The following is a 13,909-nucleotide window of genomic DNA, read 5'->3' on the forward strand; positions in this document are numbered from 1 at the left end:
AAGAAGAGAGAGATAATACTGGAGGCGGTTGCCATGCCCTCCTCCAGGGGATAGTCCCGACCCAGGAATTGAATCTGTGTTTCCTGTACTGCAGGCGGCCCTTACCATTGAGCCACCTGGGAAGACCTATGGAAGATGTACATAGGTTAAATGCAAATACTATGTTATTTTATATAAGGAAGTTGAGCACCCTTGGAGTTGGAGTCTGGTATCTTCAGGGGATCCTGGAACCAGCCCCCTGCAGATATGGCTGTACTGACCTTGTAAAAAAAAAAAAAAACCCAGGTCCAAATCTTAACTCCACCACATTCTGGTTCTATGAACTTGGTCAGATTACTTCTCCAAAGGGTTTGCTCATCTGTAGAATGGGTAACCAAGAGTATCTACCTCTTAGACTTGCAGCAAGAAGTAAATGAGATACACTTGGCAGAAGTGAAGTCGCTCAGTCGTGTCCGACTCTTGCGATTCTGTGGACTGTAGCCCACCAGGCTCCTCCGTCCATGGGATTCTCCAGGCAAGAATTCTGGAGTGGGTTGCCATTTCCTTCTCCAGGGGATCTTCCTGACCCAGGGATCGAACCCAGGTCTCCCGCACTGCAGGCAGACGCTTTAACCTCTGAGCCACTTGGCAGAGCCTCACCAACTATTTGGTACCATCCTGAATGTTTCCCAAGTAGACAAAAACATAAAGCTGATTAAAAGTCTCCCACTTCATGTTTTTAAATACATATATGTGTCTATTCTGTTTCTTGGATAATATTTTACCAAGGATCAAAAGAAGAAACCCTAGAATTTAAATGGGGAGATCTACATATCACAGTGGATTTCTTCTTAAATTGACAATGTTTGTGATGTGCTAAGTTGCTTCAGTCATGTCTGACTCTTTGTAACCCCATGGACAGTAGCCTGCCAGGCTCCTCTGTCCATGGAATTCTCCAGGCAAGCATACTGGAGTGGGTTGCCATTACCTACTCCAGGGGATCTTCCCGACCCAGGGATCAAACCCATGTCACTCTCCTCTCCTGCATTGGCAGGCTGATTCTTTACCACTAGCACCACCTGGAAATCCCCAACAATGTTTAGGTTGTAAACAAAGTACCAGTTAACATGAAAAAAAAAAAAAAATCCCCAAACATCACTTTGGGAATTTAATGGCACAGTTTATTTTTCAATAATACTTTTCTGATTTGAAAAGTAGTATATATTCATTATGCATCAAAAAATTTAGATAATATATCAAGGAAATATTAAGAAACTAAAATTACTCTTCATCCCACTACTCAAAATTAAACATTTATCATAGTGGTGGTTTAGTCACTCAATTGTGTCTGACTCTTTGAGAGCCCATGAACTATAGCCTGCCTTCCAGGCTCAGCTGACCATGGAATTTTCCAGGCAAGAATACTGGAATGGGTTGCCATTTCCTTCCCCAGGGGATCTTCCTAACCCAGGGACCAAAACCCATTTCTCCTGCATTGCAGGCGGTCTCCTGCATTGTAGGCAAGTTCTTTACTGACTGAGCCATGCAGGAAGCCAAAATATTTTTGTTTATGTGACTGCACAGAGTTTTAGTAGTGACATGCAAACTTTTAGCTGCAACTTGTAGGATCTAGTTCCCTGACCAGGGATTGAACCCAGGCCCAATGCATTGGGAGTGAGGAGTATTAGCTGCTGGACAACCCGGGAAGTCCAATTAGCCTATGGTATATTTCGTCCAATATTTTCCTAAGCATAAAATTTTTCTATTTTCTTCTACAAATGGGAATCAAAATGCATACTGTTTCCTGCTCCTTTTAAACTTATTTCAAGTATTTTCCAAAAGCATTAAAATGGATGAATTATAGTACTCACATAGACACAGTCATGAATTAAATATCTCTTTTGTCAGATATTTAAACTGTCTCTATTTTTTATATTCACACATAACACTGAAATTAATATCCTTGTACATCAGTATTTGTTTGTTTATCTGATTTGCTAGCTTCAGGACAGATTTCTAGAAATAAAGTCACTGAATTAATAGCTATAAATATTTATAAGGCTGTTGATATGACTAAATAGCCTTCCAGAGAGTTTGTGCCAAATTATGTTCCCACCAACACTGTATGATAATGCTCATCTCATTGACAGGCAAAACAGTATGGAATGTTATCATTTATAATATTTTATAATGTTTATTTCATGTAAGGATGGGCATGATAAAGGCCAGAAATGGTAAGGACCTAACAGAAGCAAAAGAGATTAAGAAGAGGGGGCAAGAATACACAGAAGAACTACACAAAAAAATCTTAATTACCCAGATAACCACAATGGTATGGTCACTCACCTAGAACCAGACATCCTGGAATGTCAAATCAAGTGGACCTTAGGAAGCACTACTACTATCAGAGCTTATGGAGGTGATGGAATTCCAGTTGAAGCTATTTAAAATCCTAAAAGATGATGCTGTTAAAGTGCTGCACTTTATGTGAGCAAATTTGGAAAACTCAGCAGTGGCCACTGGGTCAGTTTTCATTCCAATCCCAAAGAAAGACAATGCCAAAGAATGTTCAAACCATACAACTGCACTCATTTCACATGCTGGCAAGGTTATGTTCAAAATCCTTCAAGCTCAGCTTCAGTAGTATATGAATCAAGAACTTCCAGGTGTACAAGCTGGATTCAGAAAAGGCAGAGGAGCCAGAGATCAACTTGCCAACATTCACTGGATCACAGAAAAAGCAAGAGCATTCCAGAAAAAAACGTCTACTTCTGTTTCACTGACTATACTAAAATTTTTGACTGTGTGGATCACAACCAACTGGAAAATTCTTTAAGAGATGGGAATACCAGACCACCTTACCTGCCTCCTGAGAAACCTGTATGTAGGTCAAGAAGCAACAGTTAGGACCAGATATGGAACAATGAAATGGTTCAAAGTTGGGAAAGGAGTACGACAAGCCTGTATATTGTCACGCTGCTTATGTAACTTATATGCAGAGTACATCATGTGAAATGCCTACTGGATGAATCACAAGCTGGAATCATGATTGCCAGGAGAAATTTCAACAACTTCAGATATGCAAATGATACCACTCTAATGGCAAAAAGTAAAGAGGAACTAAGATCTCTTGATGAGGGTGAAAGAGGAGAGTGAAAAAGCCGGCTTAAAACTCAACATTCAAAACACTAAGAGCATGGCATCTGGTCCCATCACTTCGTGGCAAATAGAAGGGGGAAAAGTGGAAAAAGTGACAGATTTTCTTTTCTTTGGCTCCAAAATCACTGTGGACAGTAACTGCAGGCATGAAATTAGAAGACGTTTGCTCCCTGGAAGGAAAGTGATGACAAACTTAGCATATTAAAAATCAGAGACGTGACTTTGCCAACAAAGGTCCATCTAGTCAAGGCTATGGTTTTTCCAGTAGTCGTGTATGGATGTGATATTTGGACCATAAAGAAGACTGAGCACCGAAGAACTGATGCTTTCAAATTGTGGTGCTAGAGAAGACCCTTGAGAGTCCCTTGGACAGCAGGGTGATCAAACCAGTCAATCCTAAAGGAAACAACCCTGAATGATCATTGGAAGGACATCCCACTTGTGGATGGGACTGGTGAGAGAAGCAAGATTCGATGCTGTAAAGAGAAATATTGCACAGGGACCTGGAATGTCAGGTTCATGAATCAAAGCAAATTGGAAGTAGTCAAACAGGAGATGACAAGAGTGAACATCGACATTCTAGGAATCAGCGAACTCAGATGGGCTGGAATGGGTGAATTTAACTCAGATGATCATTGTATCTACTACTGTGGGCAGGAATCCCTTAGAAGAAATGGAGTGGCCATCACAGTCAACAAGAGAGTCTGAAATGCAGTACTTGGATGCAATCTCAAAAACAACAGAATGATCTCTGTTCGTTTCCAAGGCAAACCATTCAGTATCATGGTAATCGAAGTCTATGCCCCGAGCAGTATCACTGAAGAAGCTGAAGTTGAACAGTTCTTTGAAGACCTACAAGACCTTCTAGAACTAACACCCAGAAAAGATGTCCTTTTCATTATAGGGGACTGGAACGTAAAAGTAGGAAGTCAAGAAACACCTGGAGTAACAGGCAAATTTGGCCTTGGAGTACGGAATGAAGTAGGGCAAAGGCTAATAGAGTTCTGCCAAGAGAACGCACTGGTCATAACAAACACCCTCTTCCAACACAAGAGAAGACTCTACACATGGACATCACCAGATGGTCAACACCAAAATCAGATTGATTATATTCTTTGTAGCCAAAGATAGAGAAGCTCTATACAGTCAGCAAAAACAAGACCAGGAGCTGACTGTGGCTCAGATCGTGAACTCCTTATTGCCAAATTCAGACTGAAACTGAAGAAAGTAGGGAAAACCACTAGACCATTCAGGTATGACCTAAATCAAATGCCTTATGACTATACAGTGGAAGTGAGAAATAGATTTAAGGGACTAGATCTGATAGATACAGTGCCTGATGAACTACAGACTGAGATTCGTGACATTGTACAGGAGACAGGGATCAAGACCATCCCCATGGAAAAGAAATGCAAAAAACCAAAATGGTTGTCTGGGGAGGCCTTACAAATAGCCGTGAAAAGAAGAGAAGCGAAAAGCAAAGGAGAAAAGGAAAGATATAAGCATCTGAATGCAGAGTTCCAAAGAATAGCAAGAAGAGATAAGAAAGCCTTCCTCAGCAATCAATGCAAAGAAATAGAGGAAAATAATAAAATGGGAAAGACTAGAGATCTCTTCAAGAAAATTAGAGATACCAAAGGAACATTTCATGCAAAGATGGGCTCAATAAAAGACAGAAATGGTATGGACCTAACAGAAGCAGAAGATATTAAGAAGAGGTGGCAAGAATACACAGAAGAACTGTACAAAAAAGATCTTCATGACCCAGATAATCTCCATGGTGTGATCACTCAACTAGAGCCAGACATCCTGGAATGTGAAGTCAAACGGACCTTAGGAAGCATCACTATGAACAAAGCTAGTGGAGGTGATGGAATTCCAATTGAGCTATTTCAAATCCTGAAAGATGATGTTGTGAAAGTGCTGCACTCAATATGCCAGCAAATTTGGAAAACTCAGCAGTGGCCACAGGACTGGAAAAGGTCAGTTTTCATTCCAATCCCAAATAAAGGCAATGCCAAAGAATGCTCAAACTACTGCACAATTGCACTCATCTCACATGCTAGTAAAGTAATGCTCAAAATTCTCCAAGCCAGGCTTCAGCAATACGTGAACCGTGAACTTCCAGATGTTCAAGCTGGTTTTAGGAAAGGCAGAGGAACCAGACATCAAATTGCCAACATCTGCTGGATCATCGAAAAAGCAAGAGAGCTCCAGAAAAACCTCTACTTCTGCTTTATTGACTATGCTAAAGCCTTTGACTGTGTGGATCACAATAAACTGTGGAAAATTCTGAAAGAGATGGGAATACCAGATCACTTGATCTGCCTCTTGAGAAACCTGTATGCAGGTCAGGAGGCAACAGTTAGAACTGGACATGGAACATCAGACTGGTTCCAAATAGGAAAAGGAGTTCGTCAAAGCTGTATATTGTCACCCTGCTTATTTAACTTCTATGCAGAGTACATCATGAGAAACACTGGGCTGGAGGAAGCACAGGCTGGAATCAAGATTGCCGGGATAAATATCAATAACTTCAGATATGCAGCTGATACCATCCTTATGGCAGAAAGTAAAGAAGAACTAAAGAGCCTCTTGATGAAAGTGAAAGAGGAGAGTGAAAAAGTTGGCTTAAAGCTCAACATTCACAAAACGAAGACCATGGCATCCAGTCCCATCAATTCATGGGAAATAGATGGGGAAACAGTGGAAACAGTGTCAGACTTTATTTTGGGGGGCTCCAAAATCACTGCAGATGGTGATTGCAGCCATGAAATTAAAAGACACTTACTCCTTGGAAGGAATGTTATGACCAACCTAGACAGCATATTGAAAAGCAGAGATATTACTTTGTCAATAAAGGTCTGTCTAGTCAAGGCTATGGTTTTTCCACTAGTCATGTATGGATGTGAGAACTGGACTATAAAGAAAGCTGAGTGCCAAAGTACTGATGCTTTTGAAATGTGGTGCTGGAGAAGACTCTTGAGAGTCCCTTGGACTGCAAGGAGATGCAACCAGTCCATCCTAAAGGAAATCAGTCCTGAACATTCATTAGAAGGACTGATGTTAAAGCTGAACCTCCAATACTTTGGCCACCTGACACCTGATGCGAAGAGCTGACTCATTTGAAAAGACCCTGATGCTGAGAAAGATTGAGGGCAGGAGGAGGAGATGACAGAGGATGAGATGGTTAAATGGCATCACTGATTCATGGCACATGAGTTTGAGCAAACTCTGGGAGATAGTGGAGGACAGGGAAGCCTGACCTGGTGCAGTCTATGGGGTTGCAAAGAGTCAGACATGACTTAGTGACTGAACAAGAACAACAGTATTTAGGTATTATATACCCCACATTGTAATGATAATATTTAAGATAAATTCCTATTGTATTTCTTGAATTTGTCCTATCTCCTCTTGCCCTTTATAATTAGCATTTTTTAAAAATTTGGCACAAATAGATAAATGCTTAATCTTTGAATCCTTGCTCATCCTCTAGAATGATCTCTATATTTAGTGAAACCATCTCACCCATCCTCTTAAACTATCAGACTAAGAAGAGAAGTGTGTCCAGATTGCAACAAGTAGTTTGAAACCAAGGCCAAATTGATGGGAAGTTATAATTTGTGAAATTAGGATTGGCATATTGACACCATTAATGAATGATCCCTGGGTTGGGAAGATCCCCTGGAGAAGGGTAAGGCTACCCACTCCAGTATTCTGGCCTGGCGAATTCCATGGACTGTATAGTCCATGGGGTCACAAAGAGTCAGACACAATTGAATGACTTTCACTTTCACTTTTTCATTTATGTGAAGAATTACTATGATCTTTCCACTCTCTTTGGAGAAGGAAATGGCAACCCACTCCAGTATTCATGCCTTGAAAATCCCATGGACGGAGGAGCCTGTAGGCTACAGTCCATGGGGTCGCAAAAAGTTGGACACGACTGAGCGACTTCACTTCACTTCCACTCTCTTTACGATGAGTTGTCCTGTTCCACCCACTTTATAAGGCAAAACTCTTTGTGCTTCTAGACACAGACAGGCAACAAAGTCTGCCAACAGCAATGTGTCTAATTTGTCCTCTTTATAAAAGTTTATGGATAATTTAACTGTACCTCTGCCAAGATTGGTGGGTAAGAAGTGCCAGGAGAAAGCCTGTGGCATGGCCAATCAAAGGAAAGATGAAACTGATCATCAGAAGAATGATGTCTGAACTCCAAAATTCTTTCATCAGCACCATACCAGCCCCTGTGACGACCAAAAAGAGGAGTCCACCAGCAATGGCCCCGATCTAAGAGAAATCAATAAAAGAGGTATGCGTGAACATCATGGTCTTTTTGCAAAGCCCATCACTGCTCTAAAAGCCTTGAAACCTAGAAGAGAGGAACAAAAGAGAGGACTTAGAGAACCACCAAATCCTATGTCATTTTACAGAGGTCCAACGTGGTCAAGTGACTTAGCTGAGGAGCTAGAATTCGATGAAGCTCAACACAAACCTAAGTCTTCTTATTTTATGACCGGTACCTTTTTCCTTTCAAGTGGAGGATTTTGCCAGAAGAATTGGGTAGTGAAATTTTTCATGGATAGGACACATTTGTGAAATAAGGGGAAAATCTGTTAATAAGCATCAAACACCTCCACACAGGGCTTTCTGGAGGCACTAGCAGTAAAGAATCTGCCTGCGATGCAGGAGACATGAGAGACGTTCGATCCCTGGGTTGGGAAGATCCCCTGGAGGAGGAAATGGCAACCCACTCCAGTATTCTTGCCTGAAGAATTCCATGGACAGACGAGCCTGGCAGGCTACAGTCCATAGCGTCACAAAGAGTATAACACAACTGAGCTCCTCTGCACACAACCTCTCGGACCCCACCCTGGAATCTGTTGTCTGAGATCTGCCCTGCCGACCATCCACCACTGTTTTCCCACCACCCCTTCAACTGCCAGAGATTTCTTACACCATTGATTCCTGTGCTTCTCTCCGCCAAATGAAATTTACCAATGCTTCATTAGACCGCCTGAGCTAATGTTAATGTAATATAAGAGGTACTGACAGAGATCTCTATCCTCTCCCAAATGAATACTCCCATACTTTTGTTGATCAACAGTTAAAAATTAAACAAAATTTTTTTCCAAGAAAGGAAGCAAGACCCAGAATATTGGCGGAAAATCAGGATCTTGGCAAGTTCCCACACACATCATGCACACAGCAAACTCTTCACCAAGTGACAGCATCAACCTTGATTTCAAATGATTCGGGGTGTGGAGAACCAAAGCAAAATAAAAACAACCCAGCGTACCTCAGGTGTGTCCTGGAGTCAAAATCAGGGAAACACTGGGCCTCCGCCTAACCGAAGATGCTGCAACACGCTAAGGCCTCTGAACTTTCTACCAAGAGAGGGATCTCAGAGCTTAAAATTTACCAAAAGCAACTCATCCAGAAAATGAATCAGATCTATGTTGATGTCTGGCAGAAACCAACACAATTCTATAAAGTAATTATCCTTCAATTAAAAAATAAATAAATTTAAAATTAAAAAAAAGAAAATGAATCAGATCTAAAATTAAAAGAGGACTAGGAACAGAGAATGAAGACATCCCAAAATGATGATTAAAGTATCCTAATTTTAATGAAGATACTCTAAAATATAGTTATATACATTGTTAAATATATTCTGCCACAACTCCTACGGAATAGCCAAAGGGTTTTGAATTTGCTCTTTACAAACATATAGGAAATATTTCTCCAATGACACTGATGAACTAGTAGAGGATTTGGAAATGCCAAAATCATTATTTTTTTTGGTAGGTACTCTTTTAAGGAAGTAATTCAAAATAAAGTACTTGAAAAGTAAGAGGTTCCGGGGACTTCTCTGGTGGTCCATTGGCTAAGAATCTGCCTTCCAATGCAGGGGACACAGGTTTGACCCCCTTGTCGGGGAACTAAGATCCTGCATTCCACAGGGCAACTGCTGAGCCTGTGTGCCACAACTAGAGAGCAACCCATGTGCCACAACCAAGAATAAACAAACAGGAAGAGGTTCCCGTGATCAGACTCGTTCCTGTTGTTTCGTAAACAAAATTATAACCACCCACTGCCACCCTGGAAATTTTCTCCTACTGAAACAACAGTAAAGTCACCATGTCCAATCCACACACATACCATTTCATCCTTCCCCCAGTTCCCTGGGAATTGATTTGTCTGCCTCCCAACCTCTCTTCTCTCATTCTCCACCCGCCTGGAGGAAGGGTGGGAGTGGTTCAGTCTCACACCAAAGTGGAGAAGCAGCATCCATGCAGGCGAATGGAGTGGCATGTTCTGCCAGGTACAGCCAAACACCAAGCTTAAGCTGAACCAAGGTATAATCCTCAAACTAAAAGGAGCTGAGATTTCATTTGCCAAAATTCCAATTAGCTCTGAATGTTTCTTTCTTTATAAATACAAAAAATAACTAAAACATTTTTTAAATCTTCATGAAAGCAGCATATATTAAAAGGGTAAAAGCATATATCTTCTAAAACAATACATACTTGGAATCCTAGGGGAGGGACACCATTGTTGAGAATGCCTTCTTTCAAGCCAGATAATTTTTAAAAGCCATTTAACGAGGACATTTGTTTGTTTCTCCAATAAACTAAAAACAACCCTAAGGTACTATATTTAATGTCCTTGAATAATCCATAATGAAAAAGAATATAAAAATGAATATATATATATGTAAAACCGAGTCATTCTGCTGTACACCAGAAATTAACACAACATTGTACATCAACTATACTTCAATTACAACAAAAAAAGACAACCCTGGAAAGTCAAGAGGAGGCAAGAGGTCCCAGTTCCCATCATTCCTCAACACGTTCTGGATGATTTCATTCTGACAGTGATTTGGGTGGTCAGAAGTCCTTGCTTGTGTGTACCGACTCCATCTTTAGAGGCTCCCCCAGGAATGCTTCTGAAAGACAGCGCTGCTCCCTGCTCTTCCAGGAAACCAGCCACATCCTAAACACTGGGCCCCACTGCACGCAGCCTTGAGCAGCCTTCGCTGGAGGGCACCATGTGAAGCCTTGTGAGCGAATGGGCGCTCTCTGTCCACACGCAGGCCTAAGCTTTTCTGCCCTTGGAGCATAAGTTCCATGCTTTGCAGGATGTCATAAGCCTCAACGTAGGGGCTCACGGAAGTGAAAAGGCAAGCCTTAGACTGGAGGAAATAGAGCGACTGGATACAAAAATGCAGGGCATGTAAAGAAAATTGCTGGGTGTGGGCTGTATTCTACTGGTCTGTTTGTTCTGGTCATTGCCTACATCCGTTTGTCAAGTCTCAGTGTCTGAAATGTCCCATGGAATTCCTTACCTTAAGAATAATTTTGGATTGTTTTGGCCACCTATAATTCACATAGATACCAAAGGCCACAGGAATGATCAGGCACACAAGGGTGATTCCTGAAAAGAAGAAACATCTGTCAGACCGTAGGTATCCTTTCTCTACCCTTATCTCCCAGGCCTCAACAATTTATGTCTGTTTCACTTAGATAAAACTTTAATTAAAGCAACATTTTATTTCTGCATCCACCTCCAAAAAATATTTTAATCTTTGAAAGACAGTCTTTGAAGGGTATATGATAGCACTGAATGCCATCATATATTTCTCTCAGAATCCTTCAACAAGCACATGGGATTTTAGAGACAACTGAAAATGTAAAGATTAGAAAACAGATGGACCCTTTTGTGTCTTCAAGATTCTTTGGTTGCTACGTATGGGGTCACCACTCTACAACTACAGCTAGTATTTCTCTATTTGAAGCCAATGAGTGATTTGCTTTGCAAAGAATCCTTATTGCAAAACAAACACACCATCTGTTTTAGAAACCAAAGCAAGTTCTCATACTTTCACTTGTAACCAGGTAACCCATAGGCAGGTAGAGAAACACATCAATACATCGTTTAGTGAACACAAGTAAATGAAGACATTGAAGGCAGGCTCCATACAGCAGAGGTCTACTTGCCCAACAGGAGCCATACCCTGACATTTTCCAGTGCCACATTCCAAATCTGCTCACTTGAAATACTAGCCAAAGCCATATAAGTTGCTTATAATATTTGGGGCTTAAATTGTATACAAGTGCCTATTATTATATATTATCAAAACAGAATATATTAAATCTCTTAGTAACATGAAGAAGTTGCATATAAAATTATGATTTCTAAGTTAAGATTTCACTCAAATTTTACAAATTCAATGGGCTTCAGCTGTTACCCGGATGTGGCTCTGTTCATAGTTTTGAACTATGGGCCATGGGTTGTACACCCTCCAAGAGATAACTTGAAACTTCAGATTGACACTTTGGAGTTCAATAACCAGTTTCTAACAATTCTTCAAAGACTCTGATCAAACCAGGATAGACATATCATCTCACCAAGTTTTTCCTCTAAGCTGAGTAAGTTCACAGAGCTCTCTAAAAAAAGGACAGAGTTTAAGGAGCTGATGAAGGAGATGTGGGTGTGGTTGTGATGTGTGGATATGCTTTAACAGTTCATAAGAATCGTTTGTGTTGATCAGTAAAGAAGTCGAGGCTCACAGGCCACGTGACAGATGAAACTGGGGAACCAAGGTCTCGTAAGAGGCACTGAGATGCAGTCAACCTGCGGGTCACAGGGGTCAAACTACTTTCCAGTGGATTATATAAGGAGAGTTTGTTTGTTTTTAATAAGTGAGTTTTCTGACTTTATTTTCAAAACTGAACACTTGTAGGCCTTAAGAACTGGGACTTTGCAGTCAGATTCCAGAGTCAGAAATCAAGTTCTGCACTTAGCAGTACACAACCTTGGTCAAGTGAGTTCACCTATTTCTGAAAATACAAGATATGGAACTGGTAATAGAATCTATACTGTTGGGTTATGTGGAGAATTAAATTAGACATATGTAGAATCCCCTGTATAAAGCAGACACATACCAAACAACAGCTGCTATTATTACCATCACTATTACTATTTCACGTCACAAGCCCAATACAGACCTATGTTCTGATATGGAATCGTGAGATTCTGCTCGAGGTTCCAGGACAAGGTGTAGAGATAAAGGCAGAGTGGCATCATTCCCAGGGCAGCCATTGTGGAACAGGTTGTCATACTGATGCTGAAAGTAAAATTAAAGTCATGCTTACAAGGGAGGTTTTGAAATAAAGGATTTAATCCTTAACCAAAACAACTTCTGGGGCACAACTTCTTACACTTGATGTAAGGTAATTTACTTGAAACTCCCTCCTGTCTTATTATTCAACAAATGATGGCAGATTTGTGGTCTAGAAAAACATTTCCGGCAGTTCTTATCACCTATCAATTAGTTCATTTTTATGAACATTTTCTTGTCCTAAATGTTCTGATAGTCACTGTAAGGATTCATTTTTTTCCTTATACAGTTCTTTATTGATACATAACCCATAGGCAATAAGATTTCATTTTAAAGTATCCATAGTGGGGAATTCTCTGGTGGTCCACCGGCTAAGACTGAGCTCCCAATGCACGGGCCCCACGTTTGATCCCTGGACAAGGAACCAGTTCCCACGTGTCACAACTATAGATCCCACATGCCACAACTAAGACCCAATATAGCCAATTAAAATAAAAACGTATTTTTAGTAAATGTGACTATGCTATTCTATTTCCAGAATATTTTCATCACCTCCAAAAGAAACTCTACCCTATTAGCAGTCCCTCCCCATTCCTTTCTTCCTCCATCCCTGACAACCAGGAATCTACTTTCTAATCTATGGTTTAAGATGTCCAAATTTTCCCACTTTTATATCAATTCAGAGAGGGAGCCAAGAAGTCTTATCTGGGTCCTAAAGTCTTATAATGTTTCAAAAAACAGGGACGGAGCCAAAAGATGCCAGGCTATATTCGAGATTGCTTATTCCTTCTAACCAATGGTCTTCTCACCGGCTTACTGTTTCTGTCTATAGGATTTTGTCCCTATCTGGGTGATAAAATCAACAAGAAAATGAATCAGTAAAATTAGAGGTGTGTGGCAGAAAGTGAAGAGGAACTAAAAAGCCTCTTGAAAGTGAAAGAGGAGAGTGAAAAAGTTGGCTTAAAGCTCAACATTCAGAAAACGAAGATCATGGCATCCGGTCCCATCACTTCATGGCAAATAAATGGGGAAACAGTGGAAACAAGTGTCAGACTTTATTTTGGGGGGCTCCAAAATCACTGCAGATGGTGACTGCAGCCATGAAATTAAAAGACGCTTACTCCTTGGAAGGAAAGTTATGACCAACCTAGATAGCATATTCAAAAGCAGAGACATTACCATACCAACAAAGGTCCGTCTAGTCAAGGCTATGGTTTTTCCAGTAGTCATGTATGGATGTGAGAGTTGGACTGTGAAGAAGGCTGAGTGCCGAAGAATTGATGCTTTTGAACTGTGGTGTTGGAGAGTCCCTTGGACTGCAAGGAGATCCAACCAGTCCATTCTAAAGGAGATCAGTCCTGGGTGTTCTTTGGAAGGACTGATGCTAAAGCTGAAACTCCAATACTTTGGCCACCTCATGCAAAGAGTTGACTCATTGGAAAAGACTCTGATGCTGGGAGGGATTGGGGGCAGGAGGAGAAGGGAAGACAGAAGATGAGATGGCTGGGTGGCATCACTGACTCGATGGATGTGAGTTTGAGTGAACTCCAGGAGTTGGTGATGGACAGGGAGGCCTGGCGTGCTGCAATTCATGGGGTCACAAAGAGTGGGACACGACTGAGCTACTGAACTGAACTGAAC

The 13,909-nt window shown here is 41.0% G+C and overlaps 2 protein-coding genes across 7 annotated transcripts in view; one reads left to right on the plus strand and one right to left on the minus strand.

Annotated features, from left to right (window-relative positions):
- LOC540841 (solute carrier family 10 (sodium/bile acid cotransporter), member 6) overlaps positions 1-12,280 on the minus strand; it is a gene marked incomplete at its 5' end in the record, with an annotated part of 28,015 nt that extends 15,735 nt beyond the window's left edge. The window contains 3 exon segments of the mRNA NM_001081738.1: positions 7,256-7,431; positions 10,493-10,581; positions 12,156-12,280. Coding sequence (NP_001075207.1) covers positions 7,256-7,431; positions 10,493-10,581; positions 12,156-12,280 — 390 coding nt within the window.
- Positions 1-13,909, plus strand: part of PPM1B (protein phosphatase, Mg2+/Mn2+ dependent 1B) — a 316,707-nt gene that overhangs the window by 96,887 nt on the left and 205,911 nt on the right.

This window comes from Bos taurus, chromosome 11 (assembly GCF_002263795.3).
Source record: "Bos taurus isolate L1 Dominette 01449 registration number 42190680 breed Hereford chromosome 11, ARS-UCD2.0, whole genome shotgun sequence".
NCBI classification, from domain to species: domain Eukaryota; kingdom Metazoa; phylum Chordata; class Mammalia; order Artiodactyla; family Bovidae; genus Bos; species Bos taurus.